The sequence below is a fragment of the Furipterus horrens genome, unplaced genomic scaffold (genome assembly GCF_987537825.1).
Source record: "Furipterus horrens unplaced genomic scaffold, mFurHor1.1.pri manual_scaffold_3, whole genome shotgun sequence".
NCBI classification, from domain to species: domain Eukaryota; kingdom Metazoa; phylum Chordata; class Mammalia; order Chiroptera; family Furipteridae; genus Furipterus; species Furipterus horrens.
The window spans coordinates 103,409,794-103,424,332 of record NW_028327173.1 but is presented as its reverse complement, the minus strand read 5'-3'; the positions used below and the strand labels follow the sequence as shown (position 1 = coordinate 103,424,332).

The following is a 14,539-nucleotide window of genomic DNA, read 5'->3' as shown; positions in this document are numbered from 1 at the left end:
AGAATGGAATAATAGAAAGTGGGATCTCTTAAAAGATCTTCAAAGGCACGGTTAGGGACATTAAAATTCACTCCTGGTGTCTTAAAACATACCTTGATCAACCCAACTGTGTTATAGGTTGCCAAACATGTACATTGATAAAGTGACAATCCTTTATCTCTGGGGCCTTCAGTTTTAAAGTATACCAATTTTACTACTAGGTGAAGCAACACCTAAGCTTTATTTTAAAGGATGCAGTCTTTGAGAAATTATGTGAAAAGTGGGGGCTTTTTTTTTTCAGTAAAGGATATATACTTACACACAGACTCTGTTTTAAGACAAAAGAGTGTCACTCTGTTTCAAGTCTGAGTATGTCAGCATCCCAAAGGATCTTACAGACAAAGACATTAGATGTGAGGAAACTAGGACCCAGCAGTCTGTCTGGTAATGCCCAAGTTGTCTTTACCAGTTCACAGCAGACCTGGAACAAGAATCTGTTCTTAACCGTGTTTTTGTGCTTTCCCTGGCTAGGAATTGACACTTAAATTTTTGTAATGAAGGAGAGTGAGAGGCAAGTTTAACGTTATAAAAGGACCCTTCGTTCTCTAGAACAGCACCATCCCATAGAAATAAATATGATCTGTGCGTATAATTGAAAACTTTCTAGTTCCTGGCCGCTGTGGCTCAGTGGATTGAGCGTCAGCCTGCGAGCCAAGTGTCGCTGGTTTGATTCCCAGTCAGGGCACATAACTAGGTTGCACGTCAGGTTCCCCATTGGGGGCGCAAGTGAGAGGCAACCACATAACGATGTTTCTCACCCTCTCTTTCTCCTTTCCCCTCTCTCTAAATAAATAAATAAATAAATAAATAAATTATTTAAAAAATTTTCTAGTCATTAAAAAATAAAAAGAAACAGGTGAAGAAGAGCAAGGGTGAAATTAATTTTTTTTAAATGTTTTTTATTGATTATATTGTTACAACAGTTCCAATTTTCTCCCCCTTGTTCCCCTCCACCCAGCACCCCCCTCCCCCAGCAATCCCCCCCAAGTCCATACCCCTGGTTCGTAAAAATTAACTATCCCCCCCCTCTCAAATATTAGGACCCTTTGTAATCTTGTAAAGGACAATGGGCGAAGGTCTCAAGCTCCTCTAGCTGCTTCAAGCTGGACATGGTCGTCGTCCTACCTACCCTTGGGTCCAGAAAACCCTAATAAGAGTGGGGGTGTGGAGGGGAGGGTGGCCTTCCCACATGGGGAAGGATCGTGCAGACTCCAGGTCAGTTGGCTGTCTCCGGTCAACGGCGTGCTTGGTTTAACAGGTTGGTGTCCTTGTTGTGTTCTGGGGGCAACAGATTTGGCGAAAAGGGTTAAAAGACATCATTCAATCCATAACTACTAGATGACAAAACGCAGGGATTAATTTTTCAATGTTTCATATTAGGGGGGGGGGGGAAGGCTTCTTTGTAAGAAGGTGTGCTAGGCACATCTCGCCTGTCCAAAACCCTTTTGCCCATTATACTTAGTTTGGGCTGAGGTAAATAGTTTAGGTTTTTCCCCCTCTCAGACCTCTGGGCCTTTTCTGTCCAAGCCATTAGGATAGAAAAGAGAAACCCGTTTTAAAGTGAAGCCCACAGACCACCCCATTCTTCCCCAACCCAGCCATTTAGTTCAGCCAAACCGTTGAGTCTCAGGAGGCAGCGCTGCAGAGAGGATTAAGTGAGGCTTATGCGTACAGATAATCACTCAGGTAATGCGATCATTGGCTTATGTCCTTTGAAAACAAAAAACACGTGTTAATTTATGTAACATAACCCGCAAACAAGTCTCTAAATCTGGAGAAGAAACTTTTAAGACGGTTAGTTGCCCTGTTTTATACTCTACTACTGATCATTGTGATTTTCCTTGAATAATAATTTTTCTCCCTAAGGTTACCCTCCTTGTCTTTAAAGGGACTACATTAAGTCCATTTTTAATTTATCCTGTTCGTTTGCATAAACATAACAAGAGCAGCACATGATCACTTATGATCTTTAGCTCTGCTTTGCTGGAACTTACCCAAGGAATATTTGGGGTGACCTTCAGTCTGTTCTTCAGGGCACAGAAGCTGTGCCACATATCTGGCATTCATCCTTGCCTGTACACACCTGTTTTTTCCAAGTCTTTCTGGTCTTTCCTTGTGCCTTAAGGTCCCTTCTAGCCATCTTTCAGGAAAACAACCTTCGTTCCTTCCCTGGAAAGGTTGCTGTGGATCGCACAACCAACCATGGTACCAGGCCTTTTATCTCACGGGCTTTTATTAACTTTGAAAGTCATTCCCAGTTCCTCAGGGCTTTCTGGTAACAATCTGAGCCCAAGTATGTTTCCTTTAGGCTTGACATTCCAGTCAAAGACTTGGTCAAAAAAAAAAAAAAAAGAACCTCTGTTGACAACTGGTCTTATTAGTTCTATGGAAAGGAACTTATGTCATTACTTACTTGTTTAGAATGCCAAACTCTGGAGGGATCAAATAGGGAGAAAAATATACAACGTGAAGGAAAATCTTTGTCCTAATATTCACTGAACTGGCATTTCCATTCTTCATATTTTCATTTTTCCCCCACTAAAAAAATTTTTGTTTGTTTTTCCATTACAGTTGTCTCACTTTTTTAGCCCTCTTGTTTCCCTGCACCCTGTCCCTCCCCTCCCCCACATTTAGTCCCCACTCAGTTGCACCTGTCTGTGGGTCATTCATATATATATATATTTTTTAACTTGACCCATCCCCTTACACCTTTCTTTTCCTCCCCCCCGCCCCCCTTGTTACTGTTAGTCTACTTCTTGTTTACATACCTCTGGTTCAATTTTGCTCATTTGTTTGTGTTGTTCATTAGTTTCCTGTAATAGGTGACAGCATAAGGTATTTTTCTTTTGTTGCCTGGCTTATTTCACTAAGCATAATTTTCTCTAGTTCCATCCATGTTGTTGCAAATGGTAGAAGTTCCTTCTTTCTTTCTGCTACATAGAATTCCATTGTGTAAATGTACCACAGTTTTTTGATCCACTCATCTACAGATGGGCATTTAGGTTGTTTCCAGCACTTGGCTATTGTAAACAGTGCTGCTATGAACATTGGAGTGCATAGGTTCTTTTGAATTGGTGTTTCGGGATTTTTTGGATATAATCCTAGCAATGGAATTGCTGGTTCAAAAGGCAGTTCCATTTTTAGTTTTTTAAGGAAATTCCAAACTGTTTTCCACAGTGGCTGCACCAATCTGCATTCCCACCAGCAATGCACCAGGGTTCCCGTTTCTCCGCATCCTCTCCAGCACAAGTTGTTTGTTGATTTGTTGATGATTGCCATTTTGACTGGTGTGAGGTGGTATCTCATTGTGGTTTTAATTTGCATCTCTCTGATGGCTAGTGATGTTGAGCATACTTTCATATGCCTATGGGCCCTCTGTATGTCTACTTTGGAGAAGTGTTTGTTCAGGTCCTTTGCCCATTTTTTAATTGGGTTGTCTGTCTTCTTGGTGTTGAGTCGTATGAGTTCTTTATATATTTTGGAGATCAATCCCTTGTCTGAGATGTCATTGGCGAATATATTTTCCCATATGGTTGGTTTCCTTTGCATCTTGCTGATGTTTTCTTTAGCTGAGCAGAAACTTTTTAGTTTGATGTAGTCCCATTTGTTTATTCTTTCCTTTATTTCCCTTGCCTTAGGAGATATATCAGTGAAAATGTTGCTACGTGGGATATCTGAAATTTTCCTGCCTATTTTTTCCTCTAGGACTTTTATGGTGTCACGGCTTACATTTAAGTCTTTGATCCATTTTGAGTTTATTCTGGTGTATGGTGTGAGCTGGTGGTCTAGTTTTATTTTTTTGCATGTCCCTGTCCAGTTCTCCCAACACCATTTGTTGAAGAGGCTCTTTTCACTCCATTTGATGTTCTTTCCCCCTTTGTCAAATATTAGTTGACCATATGAACCTGGGCTTATTTCTGGGCTCTCTATTCTGTTCCATTGATCTATATGTCTGTTTTTATGCCAGTACCAGACTGTTTTGATTACCGTGGCCTTGTAGAATAGTTTGATATCGGGTATTGTGATTCCTCCTACTGTGTTCTGCCTCAAAATTGCTGTGGCTATTCGGGCTCTTTTTTGGTTCCATATAAATTTTTGAAGTATTTGTTCTAGGTCTGTGAAATATGTTGCTGGTATTTTAATAGGGATTGCGTTGAATCTATAAATTGCTTTGGGTAGTATGGACATTTTAGTGATGTTGATTCTTCCCATCCATGAGCATGGTATACGCTTCCATTTATTTGTATCTTCTTTAATTTCTTTCTTCAGTGTTATGTAGTTTTCTGTGTACAGGTCTTTTACCTCTTTGGTTAAGTTTATTCCTAGGTATTTTATTTTTCTTGTTGCTATGGTAAAAGGGATTTTTCTTTCAGTTTCTATCTCTGAGTTTTTATTGTTGGTGTATAAAAATGCCTTCGATTTCTTAATATTGACTTTGTATCCTGCTATTTTGCCGAATTCACTTATTAGATTGAGTAGTTTTTTTGTGGAGTCTAAAGGATTTTCTATGTACACTATCATGTCATCTGCAAATAATGACAGTTTTACTTCCTCTTTTCCAATTTGGATGCCTTTTATTTCTCTTTCTTGTCTGATTGCTGTGGCTAGAACTTCCAAGACTATGTTGAATAGGAGTGGAGAGAGCGGACATCCTTGTCTTGTTCCTGATCTCAGGGGGAATGCTCTCAGTTTTTGCCCATTGAGTATGATGTTGGCTTCAGGTTTCTCATATATGGCCTTTATTATGTTGAGGTATGCTCCCTCTATTCCCATTTTGCTGAGAGTTTTTATCATAAATGGGTGTTGTACTTTATCAAATGCTTTTTCTGCATCTATTGATATGATCATGTGATTTTTGTCTTTCATTTTGTTTATGTGGTGTATCACGTTTATTGATTTGCGAATATTAAACCATCCTTGCATCCCTGGGATGAATCCTACTTGATCGTGGTGTATGATCTTTCTAATGTGTTGCTGGATCCGGTTTGCCAATATTTTGTTGAGGATTTTAGCATCTATGTTCATCAGCGATATTGGTCTGTAGTTTTCTTTCTTTGTTGTGTCTTGACCTGGTTTTGGAATTAGGGTTATACTGGCTTCATAGAACGAGTTTGGGAGTCTTCCCTCTTCTTGTATCTTTTGGAATAGTCAGAGGAGGATAGGAGTTAGTTCTTTCCTAAATGTTTTGTAGAATTCACTTGTGAAGCCATCTGGTCCTGGGCTTTTGTGTGCTGGGAGTTTTTTGATTACTGCTTCAATTTCGCTAGCTGTTATTGGTCTATTCAGACTTTCTGCTTCTTCTTGATTCAGTTTGGGCAGACTGTAGTTTTCCAGGAATCTGTCCATTTCCTCTAGGTTGTCAAATTTCTTGCCATACAGTTGTTCGTAATAATTTCTTATAATTCTTTGTATTTCTGTGGTATCAGTTGTGATTTCTCCTCTTTCATTTCTGATTTTATTTATTTGGGTTCTCTCTCTTTTTTTCTTGATGAGCCTGGCTAAAGGCTTGTCAATTTTGTTTATCTTTTCAAAGAACCAGCTCCTACTTTTGTTGATCTTTTGAATTGTTACTTTAGACTCTATGTCATTTAATTGTGCTCTGATCTTGATGATTTCCTTCCTTCTACTTGATCTGGGTTTTGCTTGTTGTTCTTCCTCTAGTACTTGTAGCTGTAGGGTTAAATTTTTTATTAGAGATTCTTCTAGCTTTTTTAGGTAGGCTTGTATTGCTATGAACTTTCCTCTTAAGACTGCTTTCGCTGTATCCCATAGGTTTTGGGTTGTTGTGTGTTCATTATCATTGGTTTCTAGGAACTTTTTGATTTCTTCCTTGATGTCATTGTTAACCCATTCATTATTTAATAGCATGTTATTCATTCTGCATGAGTTTGAATGTTTTTGAGTTTTTTCCTTGAGGTTGATTTCCAATTTTAAGGCATTGTGATCTGAGAAGATGCTTGATATAATTTCAATTTTCTTGAATTTATTGAGGCTTGTTTTGTGTCCTACCATGTGGTCTATCTTTGAAAATGTTCCATGTGCACTTGAGAAATATGTATATTTTGCTTCTTTGGGGTGTAAACTTCTATATATATCGACTAAGTCCATTTGATCTAAAGTGTTGTTCAGTGCCTCAATATCTTTGGTGTTTCTTTGCTTTGAAGATCTGTCCATTGTTGACAATGGGGTGTTAAAGTCCCCTACGATGAGTGTGTTTCTGCCTATATCTTTCTTGGAGTCTTTCAAAATTTTCCTTACATATTTGGGTGCTCCTAAGTTGGGTGCATATATATTTATAAGGGTTATATCTCCTTGATGGGTTTTTCCCTTAAGTATTATGAAATGCCCTTCTTTGTCTCTTTTTATGGACTTTGCTGTGAAATCTGTTTTGTCTGATATAAGTATTGCTACCCCGGCTTTTTTTTCATGTCCATTTGCTTGGAATACATTTTTCCATCCCTTTACTTTCAGTCTGTGTAGATCTTTTGTTCTAAGGTGGGTCTCTTGTAGACAGCATATATGTGGGTCATTCTTTCTAATCCATTCAGCTACCCTGTGTCTTTTAATTGGAGCGTTTAATCCATTTACGTTTAAGGTTATTACTGATAAGTACTTATTCATTGTCATTTTCCCCCTTTGTACTCGTGTTCTTCTCTGTTTCTCTCTGTTTCTTTATCTTCTTAGAGCAGACCCTTTAGCATCTCTTGCATTGCTGGTTTGGTGGAGATGTATTCTTTTAGTCTTCCTTTGTCTGAGAAACTCCTTATTTCGCCTTCAATTTTGAATGAGAGCCTTGCTGGGTAGAGTATTCTTGGTTGTAGGCCTTTGTTTTTCATTGCTTGGAATATTTTTTGCCATTCCCTTCTGGCTTGTAGTGTTTCTGCTGAGAAATCTGAGGATAGCCTTATTGGAGCTCCCTTGTATGTTATTAGTTGTTTCCTTCTTGCTGCTTTTAGGATTCTCTCTTTGTCTTTGGATGTTGCTATTTTAATTATGATGTGTCTTGAGGTGGGCCTGTTGGGGTTCATCTTCATTGGGACCCTCTGTGCCTCCTGGATTTGTGTGACTCTTTCTCTCCTCATGTGAGGGAAGTTTTCTGTCATTAGTTTTTCAAAGAGGTTTTCTATCCCTTGCTCCTCTTCTTCTCCTTCTGGAATTCCAATGATACGAATATTGTTACGTTTCATGTTGTCCTGCAGCTGTCTTAGAACCTCTTCAGTCTTGTTCAGTCTTTTTTCATTTTGTTGCATTGTCTGGGTGTTTTTGTGTACGTTGTCCTCCAGCTCGCTGATCCGATCTTCTGCTTCCTCTAGCCTGCTTTTAATTCCTTCTACTGTGTTCTTCAATTCAGAGATTGTATTCTTCATTTCCTCCTGGCTCTTATTGATAGCTTCCATGTCCTTTTTGATGCTGTTATAATTCTCAGTAAGTTCCTTATAGTTCTTCTGGAGTTCACTGTAGTTTTTCTGGAGTTCTTTGTAGTTTCCGCTGATCTCATTTAGCTTCTCCATAATCCATGTTTTAAATACTGTATCTGATATTTTGCTCCCCTCTATTTCATTTAGCACTCTTTCTGGGGATTCTACCTTTCCTTTTGATGGGGGGTTGTTTCCCTGTCTCCCCATTTTTGTGATTCCTTTTGTTTGTTGGTGCTTCTTAGAATGATCAGTTCTTCCTGGATCTGCCTCTGGTAGCGTCAGATCATGTACCAGACTGGCCCTAGGCAGCCTGTTGGAGACTTCCAGGGATCTACTGCCTTTGTCTCTCTTCTTTAGTTGTTACTATACTCAATCTGTGATCAGCCGTCAGGCTTAAGGACCGTGGGTGTGGCAACTTAATTCCTGTAGGCAGGGCTTTTATTTCCCCTTAGTATGACACCACTTGGAGGGGGATGGTCTGTCTGCTGTACTGGGGCTGAGTCAGCACTGGCTGGTCCTGGGAGGGGGTTAGTGTAGCTTCCACTTACTCCTCCGCCCTCCTGGATCTCCGTCTGTGTTGTCCTTGATGATATTTCTTTAATCTGTCTGGTTGTATTTCAGCTACTTTTTGATGGATCTTTTTCTCTGGTTAGTTGATTGAGAGTCACTCTGCCCACCTTGTCTTGAGATCTTTTGTGAAGGTGCTGCTAAAACATAATTACATAACCCAGGCAAGAAACCCACACCCTCCAATGTCTCCCCCAAATACAATCCCACTATAGGCTGCAAATGAGCCCGTGTTAACATACTTGTGGAGATACTGGGACTCTTATTTCGTAGGAGAAACAGAAAGGAGTTGTTTTAAATGAAGGAAGGGTAATTTTTGAGCTGGAAGTTGATAGAGTATTAATATTAGCAGTTGGGATCAAGGTTATGTAAGAGAGCAATTAACACACTGTCTGTTTGAAAAGGAGGGGAGGGTTACAATGTGGAGTGTGAAAATGGAAGTGTATTGTATTAGGATTATATAATCGGTATATACTATATGATTAGCGTGGGAGGTAGGGTAGACACAACAGACATCCAGGTAGACAGACAGTCAGAAATTGAAAGAGAGGTCTGGGGAGGTTAGAAGGTAGGAAATAGATTGAGAGAGAATTTTTTAAGGATAAAAATACAGAGTAGAAAATAGCAAGACAGGAAGGGAGAGAGGAAAGAGAGAGAGAAAGTAGAGAAGAGAAGGGTAGGAGAGAGAACAAAAGAAGAAGGGGAGGTAGAAGAGAGGGGACTGGATTAAAATTCTTTTTTAAATTATATGTTATAAAAAAGATTAGGAGATTAAAACATGATATAAAGTTGCAAGATAGAGAGAAAAGGCGAATATAGAGAGAGAGGAATAGGAGATAGGAAAGCAAGAGGATTTGGGAGGAAAAGAGCTCAGAGGAGGGAAGGAAATCAGGAGGAAGAGGAGATATTAGGGAGGGGAGGATTGAAATTGAAGAGTTGGCAAAAGATAGGATGAAGGAGAGAAATACAAGAGGTAGGGAAAGAAGTGGGGGGATGGGGTAGAAAAAGAGAAGGGGTAAGAATGGGAGAGTAAAGGGAGAGGGGGATAGATTAGAATTATAATTTGAATATTAAGAGATTAGAATATAAAGTGGAATAGGGAGAGAGAGAGATTATGTATAGGGAGAGAAGGAAAATAAGGACGAGATGAAAGAAAAATGAACGTAGACTGAAGGGGGACAAAATAAAGAAAGAAATTTAATTAAGTTGAAGGTGCGTAGCGCAGAGAAAGGAGAGGGTGAGAAAGGGAGAGAACTTAAAATTATAAAATTAACTGAGAATAGGATGCAGGGGAGAATGCTAAGGGGAGAGAAGGGAGGGAAGGGGAGGGGAGAAAAGGAGCGAGAATAAGAAGGGACTGACGGTAGGGGTAGTTAGAGAGAGAGTGAGAGATAAAAGAATGAGGATTTTAACTCAATTCAACTTTTATGCACAGTCTCTGGGTAGTATTGGTTTGTTTGTTTTTTGGTTTTTCCTTGCTTCCTTCCTGAGTCTGCTCCTATTCAAAATTCCATGAGTTTCAAATCTTTTCTGGTTGGTTGGCTGGCTGTGGGAGGGTTCTGCTTGATTCTGGGGTTGCTAGTCTTTTTTTTCGTGGGCCTACCACCGCTCTGCTGTGAGCTGCCTTTAGTTGTTCCCTGCTGAGGCAGCCTCAGCCCTCCTCAGGCTTGTCCAGCTACTCCTTCCCTCTGTTGGTCCAGCCTGTGCCTGCCAGCAATCCCCGCCCTGCCTCCAGTCGTGTCTCTATTCCCGGGCTACAGCTTCTGCTCTCTTCCCTGTCTATATGCCTGCGCACCCTACCTCTCCCCCTGTCTCAAGATCGTCCTTTTGTTCTGCAGGACTCTGGCACAGTCGGTCAAAGTGCCGGGCCCAGTGGCCCTTTCCTGCCCAGGGCCTCTCCCCTAGTCTGGAGCTTTGCAGTGGCTTTCCTGCCTGTGCTCTTCTCCTTGCCCCAAAACTTTCTCTATTCCGAGCTACCGCTTCTGCTGGCTTCCCTGTCTTATCGGCCTGCGCACTCTATCTTTCTTCCCGCCACAGCACCGTCCCTTTGTTCTGTGGGACTCTAGTGTGGTCGGTCAGCGCAGCACTCTCCTTCCCCGGAGCTCTCTGCCGGTCTGGAGCTCCGCAGCAGCCCTTCCCTGCGGGCCCTTCTCCCCGCCCTAAAACCGTCTCCCCTCCAGAACCTCCGCCTCCTCTCTCTTCCCTACTTACACACCCTGCACGTCCTATTTCTCTCTTAGCCCCAAACCTGCCTTTTGTTCTGTGTGATTCTAGCGCGACTAAAGAGCAAACACTGATTTCAAGAACACAGTTCTCCCCCGGTCCGGAGTTCCGCAGCAGCTTTTCTGTGCTGCCGTTCTCCTTGCCCCAAAACTGCTCCTTTGTTCTGTAGGGCCCTAGCGCAAGTGCTGGGCGCGCCCGGGATGCCGAGCTTTCCCTCAGAGGTTGCAGCTGAGGATGTTTCTCTCTAGACTCAGGTCACACAGTTTCTCCCAGTCCTGGTTGTTCACTGTTCTCTCCCTCCTCTGGCTTTTTCAGCCAAATCCTCTCCCTAACTCCCTACAAGAATTCACTCCCGGCTAGTGAGCTCTCCGGCTTGATACTGCAAACGCACGGAGTCTCAGAATGACTCAGCCTGCAGTTTGTGATAAACCCCTCCGGCCCCCTCCACGCTGCTCCCACGATCTCCTCCCCGTTCACGTTATCAGATATTCCCACTCACTCAGTCATTCCTCCCCGAGTTTGTTCCTCCTGGATTGTCTCCTTAACAGGAGCGAGCTGAGAACACTGTTCCTACTCCGTGGCCATCTTCGAAATTAATTTTTAATAATTGTTCAGTTTACTCCTTTATATCCAAAGTACCATTTAAACTTCTGATTGGTATTAAAATATGAGATACTTTATATCTTTTTGGTACCAGGTCTTCAAAATCCAGTGTGTATTTTTATACTTGCAGCACATCTCAGGTTGGACTGACCAGATTTTAAGTGATTAATAGTCATACGTGGCTAGGCTATCATATTGGACAGTGCCAGGTGGTACATAACATTCTTCATGAATTGCTTACTTTATCATTTATCAGTTTTGATAGCTGGAAAATCTTTTTTATTGACCAGAGCAGATTATATGAAGAATTCCTTTTCTCTCCAATCCTTTTTTATTTACTTTTTGCCTTTTTATTGGTTGTCCTTGTTTTTTTAGCTATAGAAATTGTCTTAAGTTTTTATAATATTACTGTATAGGGTAACAGTTTTTAAATTTTGTCTATTATTGTGCTTTGACACAGGGAAAACTGGATGTAACTCAAATCATCTGCCATCCTTGGCAATTGTTAACTTCCTTTGTGAGAACTAATCGAAGTAGGCCTTACATTAGTTTCATATTTATACTAGTTTTTACTTAAGATTGCTACAATTTTTTTTTAGTTGTTGAAAATGCATGCAAATTTTGCCAAACTGTTTAGTACGTCAAATGTGATAATGGCAGTACTTTAAAATTTTACCCATTAATAGTAATTTTTCTCTATGATCATTAAGTAAAAGTATGATTTTTTTAAAGAGTAGATTTTGTGTTCACTTAAGGGTTTCTGATAGAACATTAAATTCTGTAAATTAATGCCTACTACTAATTCGAATTCATTATTATATAGAGTTGAATCCACATCAACGTATATGTGTGACTATTACTATGCTATTTTAACCTAAAGATAATCCATGGTGTTTATTTGCAGTTAGAATATTGATGTTAATACTTATTTAACACCTTGTATTTATCAGTTTTTTTTTGACTTGTGTTATAGCAAAAGAGGAAAAAAACCCTGAAGACTCTCCTTCAGAGGACGATGTTGTCATTGTATATGAGCTGACTCCAACTCCTGAACATAAAGCTCTTGCAAGCAAACTTAAACTTCCTCCAACCTTCTTCTGCTATAAGAATAGACCAGATTATGTTAGTGAAGAAGAAGATGGTAAATCTTTTGTTATTTTAAAAGCAGTTTGTTCATGCTAATGTTAGTAATTGGGAGCCTGCTTTCAACCTATCACTGCTCTCCTTACAGATAGGTGTTTATTTTGAATGTATGTGTAAATAGTCAGTGGTTGTAATGATTGAAAGAACTGCATGCATTTAGTAAGCAAGCATTAGTTAGATGGCTACTATGAGCAGGGCAGGCATTTTGAAGGATTTGAAAACAATTATTATTCCCTTTCCTAGAAGGATGGGAGAGGGATGAGGCACATGGGTTTGATTAAGGAAAACTTTTGTGTGCTATATCAGAGTTTTTTTTGGCAGAGGAGCTACAGAAAAGTTTCAGAAGGACCCACTGGAGAGTCGTATAAAGGATTGGGTTGTGGGACATGGAGATAGGTAGATGAGCTAAAGTGATAGTAGGGCAGCTTAAACAAGAGGAGAGCTGCAATGAAGGTTCTAACGGTAGAAGAGGCATTATGATGTAGAATTGGCAAAATTGTTTGCTATTTGGATGTGGGGAATAAGAAAAAGTTAAAGTTGGAGATCATTTCCTAGATTTCTGGCTAGGAAAACTTCTGACACTAGAAACTCTTTTATTTAATAAAAACCAATTATACTTGAAGATGAAGATTTTGAAACAGCTGTCAAGAAACTTAATGGAAAACTGTATCTGGATGACTCAGAAAAATATAAACCATTAGAAAAAAATATAACAGGTATGTTAAATTAAAATTACTACTTTTTAAAAGATTTTATTTATTTTTAGAGATAGGGGAAGGGAGGGAGAAAGGAAGGGAGGAAACATTGATGTGTGAGAGAAACAGTGATCTGTTCCCTCTCACACATGCCCCAATCAGGGATCAGCCAGAAACCGAGACATCTGCTCTGACTGGGAATTAAACCTGCAGTCTTTTGCTTTGTGGGATGACGCTCAAACAAGTGAGCCATGTTGGTCAGGGCTTTGGTTGTTTGTTTGTTTGTTTTAAGAGAGAGGGGAAGAAAGGGAGAGAAACATCAATTGGTTCTTTCTCTCGTGGGCCTGGGGACCAAACCCGCAACCTAGGCAGGTACCCTGACTGATAATTGAACCCGTGGCCTTTCAGTGTATGGGATGAAGCTCCAACTGAGCCACATTGGCCAGGGCAAAGTTAGTATATTAGAAAAAATTTCTAGTTGAATGGCACCTCCCAATTTATTTTTGTAATTGCCATATTTATTTGTGTAATATGCATATGGTGATTTAAAATATTTTAATATGACATGAAAAATACTGTTCTGGTAGTTCTTGTTCTTTGTTAGCACTTGTTACCTGGGTCTGTAATCTGTAGATTTTATGGAGGGTCATTATTGTAGAATAGTTGGACTTTGTCTGCTTTTATCTTAACTGACTTTTGCTTGTGTTGTTACTGGATTTTCAGAAAATGAAAAAGAATGTATTATTATTTGGGAAAAGAAACCAACAGTTGAAGAGAAGGCAAAAGCGGATACATTAAAACTTCCACCTACGTTTTTTTGTGGTGTCTGCAGTGATACTGATGAGGACAATGGAAATGGAGAAGACTTTCACTCAGAGCTTCAAAAAGTTCAGGAAGCTCAAGTAAGAACACATCCATTGTTTTCCTTTGGTTCAGTTGGCTTTTTTTTTAAAAAAATTGATTTTCTATTATAGTTGTCTCACTTTTTTCCTTCATTGCCCCTATCCACCCCTTTTCCCACAGTCAGTCCCCACCCCATTGTCTATGTCCATGTGTCGTTTATCAGTTGGCTTTGCTGATGGAATAAAATAGAATGTTCTTACCAGATAGTAATAATGGATTGTGGCTAGCAAATGGATTAGGCATCTAATAGTCAGCTGTGTCCAGAGGAGGAGGAATTTTGTTCTACATGTTATGAAACCCAGCCAGTGCAGGTGATCCTACCGCTCGCTGCCTACCGGGTAAAACTCCAAAGACAGAGTTCAATGAAAGGGACAGGAATCTTTTATTTAAAAATCATATCATTTGAAATAATGGCAAATATCTGCCTCAAAGCCCATTTCCTCGAAGACACCCAAAGAAAATCACCTTGTCACCCTTGGCCAGCTCAGTTCAAGTTTGTGCCAGGAACCTCTTCTCCCACCCAAAAGTGTTAAACATAGGTGGCTTAGCTGGTTTCCAGTTGTTGTCTGGCTTTAGGCATCTTTCCGAGGCATCCTACTCGCAGGTGCTGTCCTCCCTTCTGGCTGCTGCCCCTGGTGTGTTTGTGTAACTGGCTGGGCAGGACCCACCTAACACAGCTCCAGTTGCCGCCACAGCTTCCCATGAGGGGAAGGGAAGTCCCTCCCACCCATGTTGGTTTTGAGGCCCTGCCTGGGTTGAAGCAGGCAGAGCAGGGTGGGAAACTGGTGCTGACATGCAAACGCTGGAGGTGGGTGGGCGGTGGCCTCTGACAGGCACATTGGGTTCATGGCTGAGCCTCCTCCCGTTTTTCTCTTACATCCCCCAAGTCCTTGGGCCCAAGAACTCCGGCCCTCAGGGGCACTGTGTCTTCCTTGCTTTTTAAATCCT

The 14,539-nt window shown here is 40.6% G+C and overlaps 1 protein-coding gene across 1 annotated transcript in view; it reads left to right on the top strand.

The window, feature by feature from the left end:
• Positions 1 to 14,539, top strand: part of LOC150015605 (E3 SUMO-protein ligase RanBP2-like) — a 73,096-nt gene that overhangs the window by 43,577 nt on the left and 14,980 nt on the right. Inside the window, exons 22-24 of the mRNA XM_090269934.1 lie at positions 11,824 to 11,991; positions 12,617 to 12,709; positions 13,412 to 13,590. Of these exons, the coding sequence (XP_090126060.1) occupies positions 11,824 to 11,991; positions 12,617 to 12,709; positions 13,412 to 13,590 (440 nt within the window). The remainder of the gene's footprint in view (positions 1 to 11,823; positions 11,992 to 12,616; positions 12,710 to 13,411; positions 13,591 to 14,539) is intronic.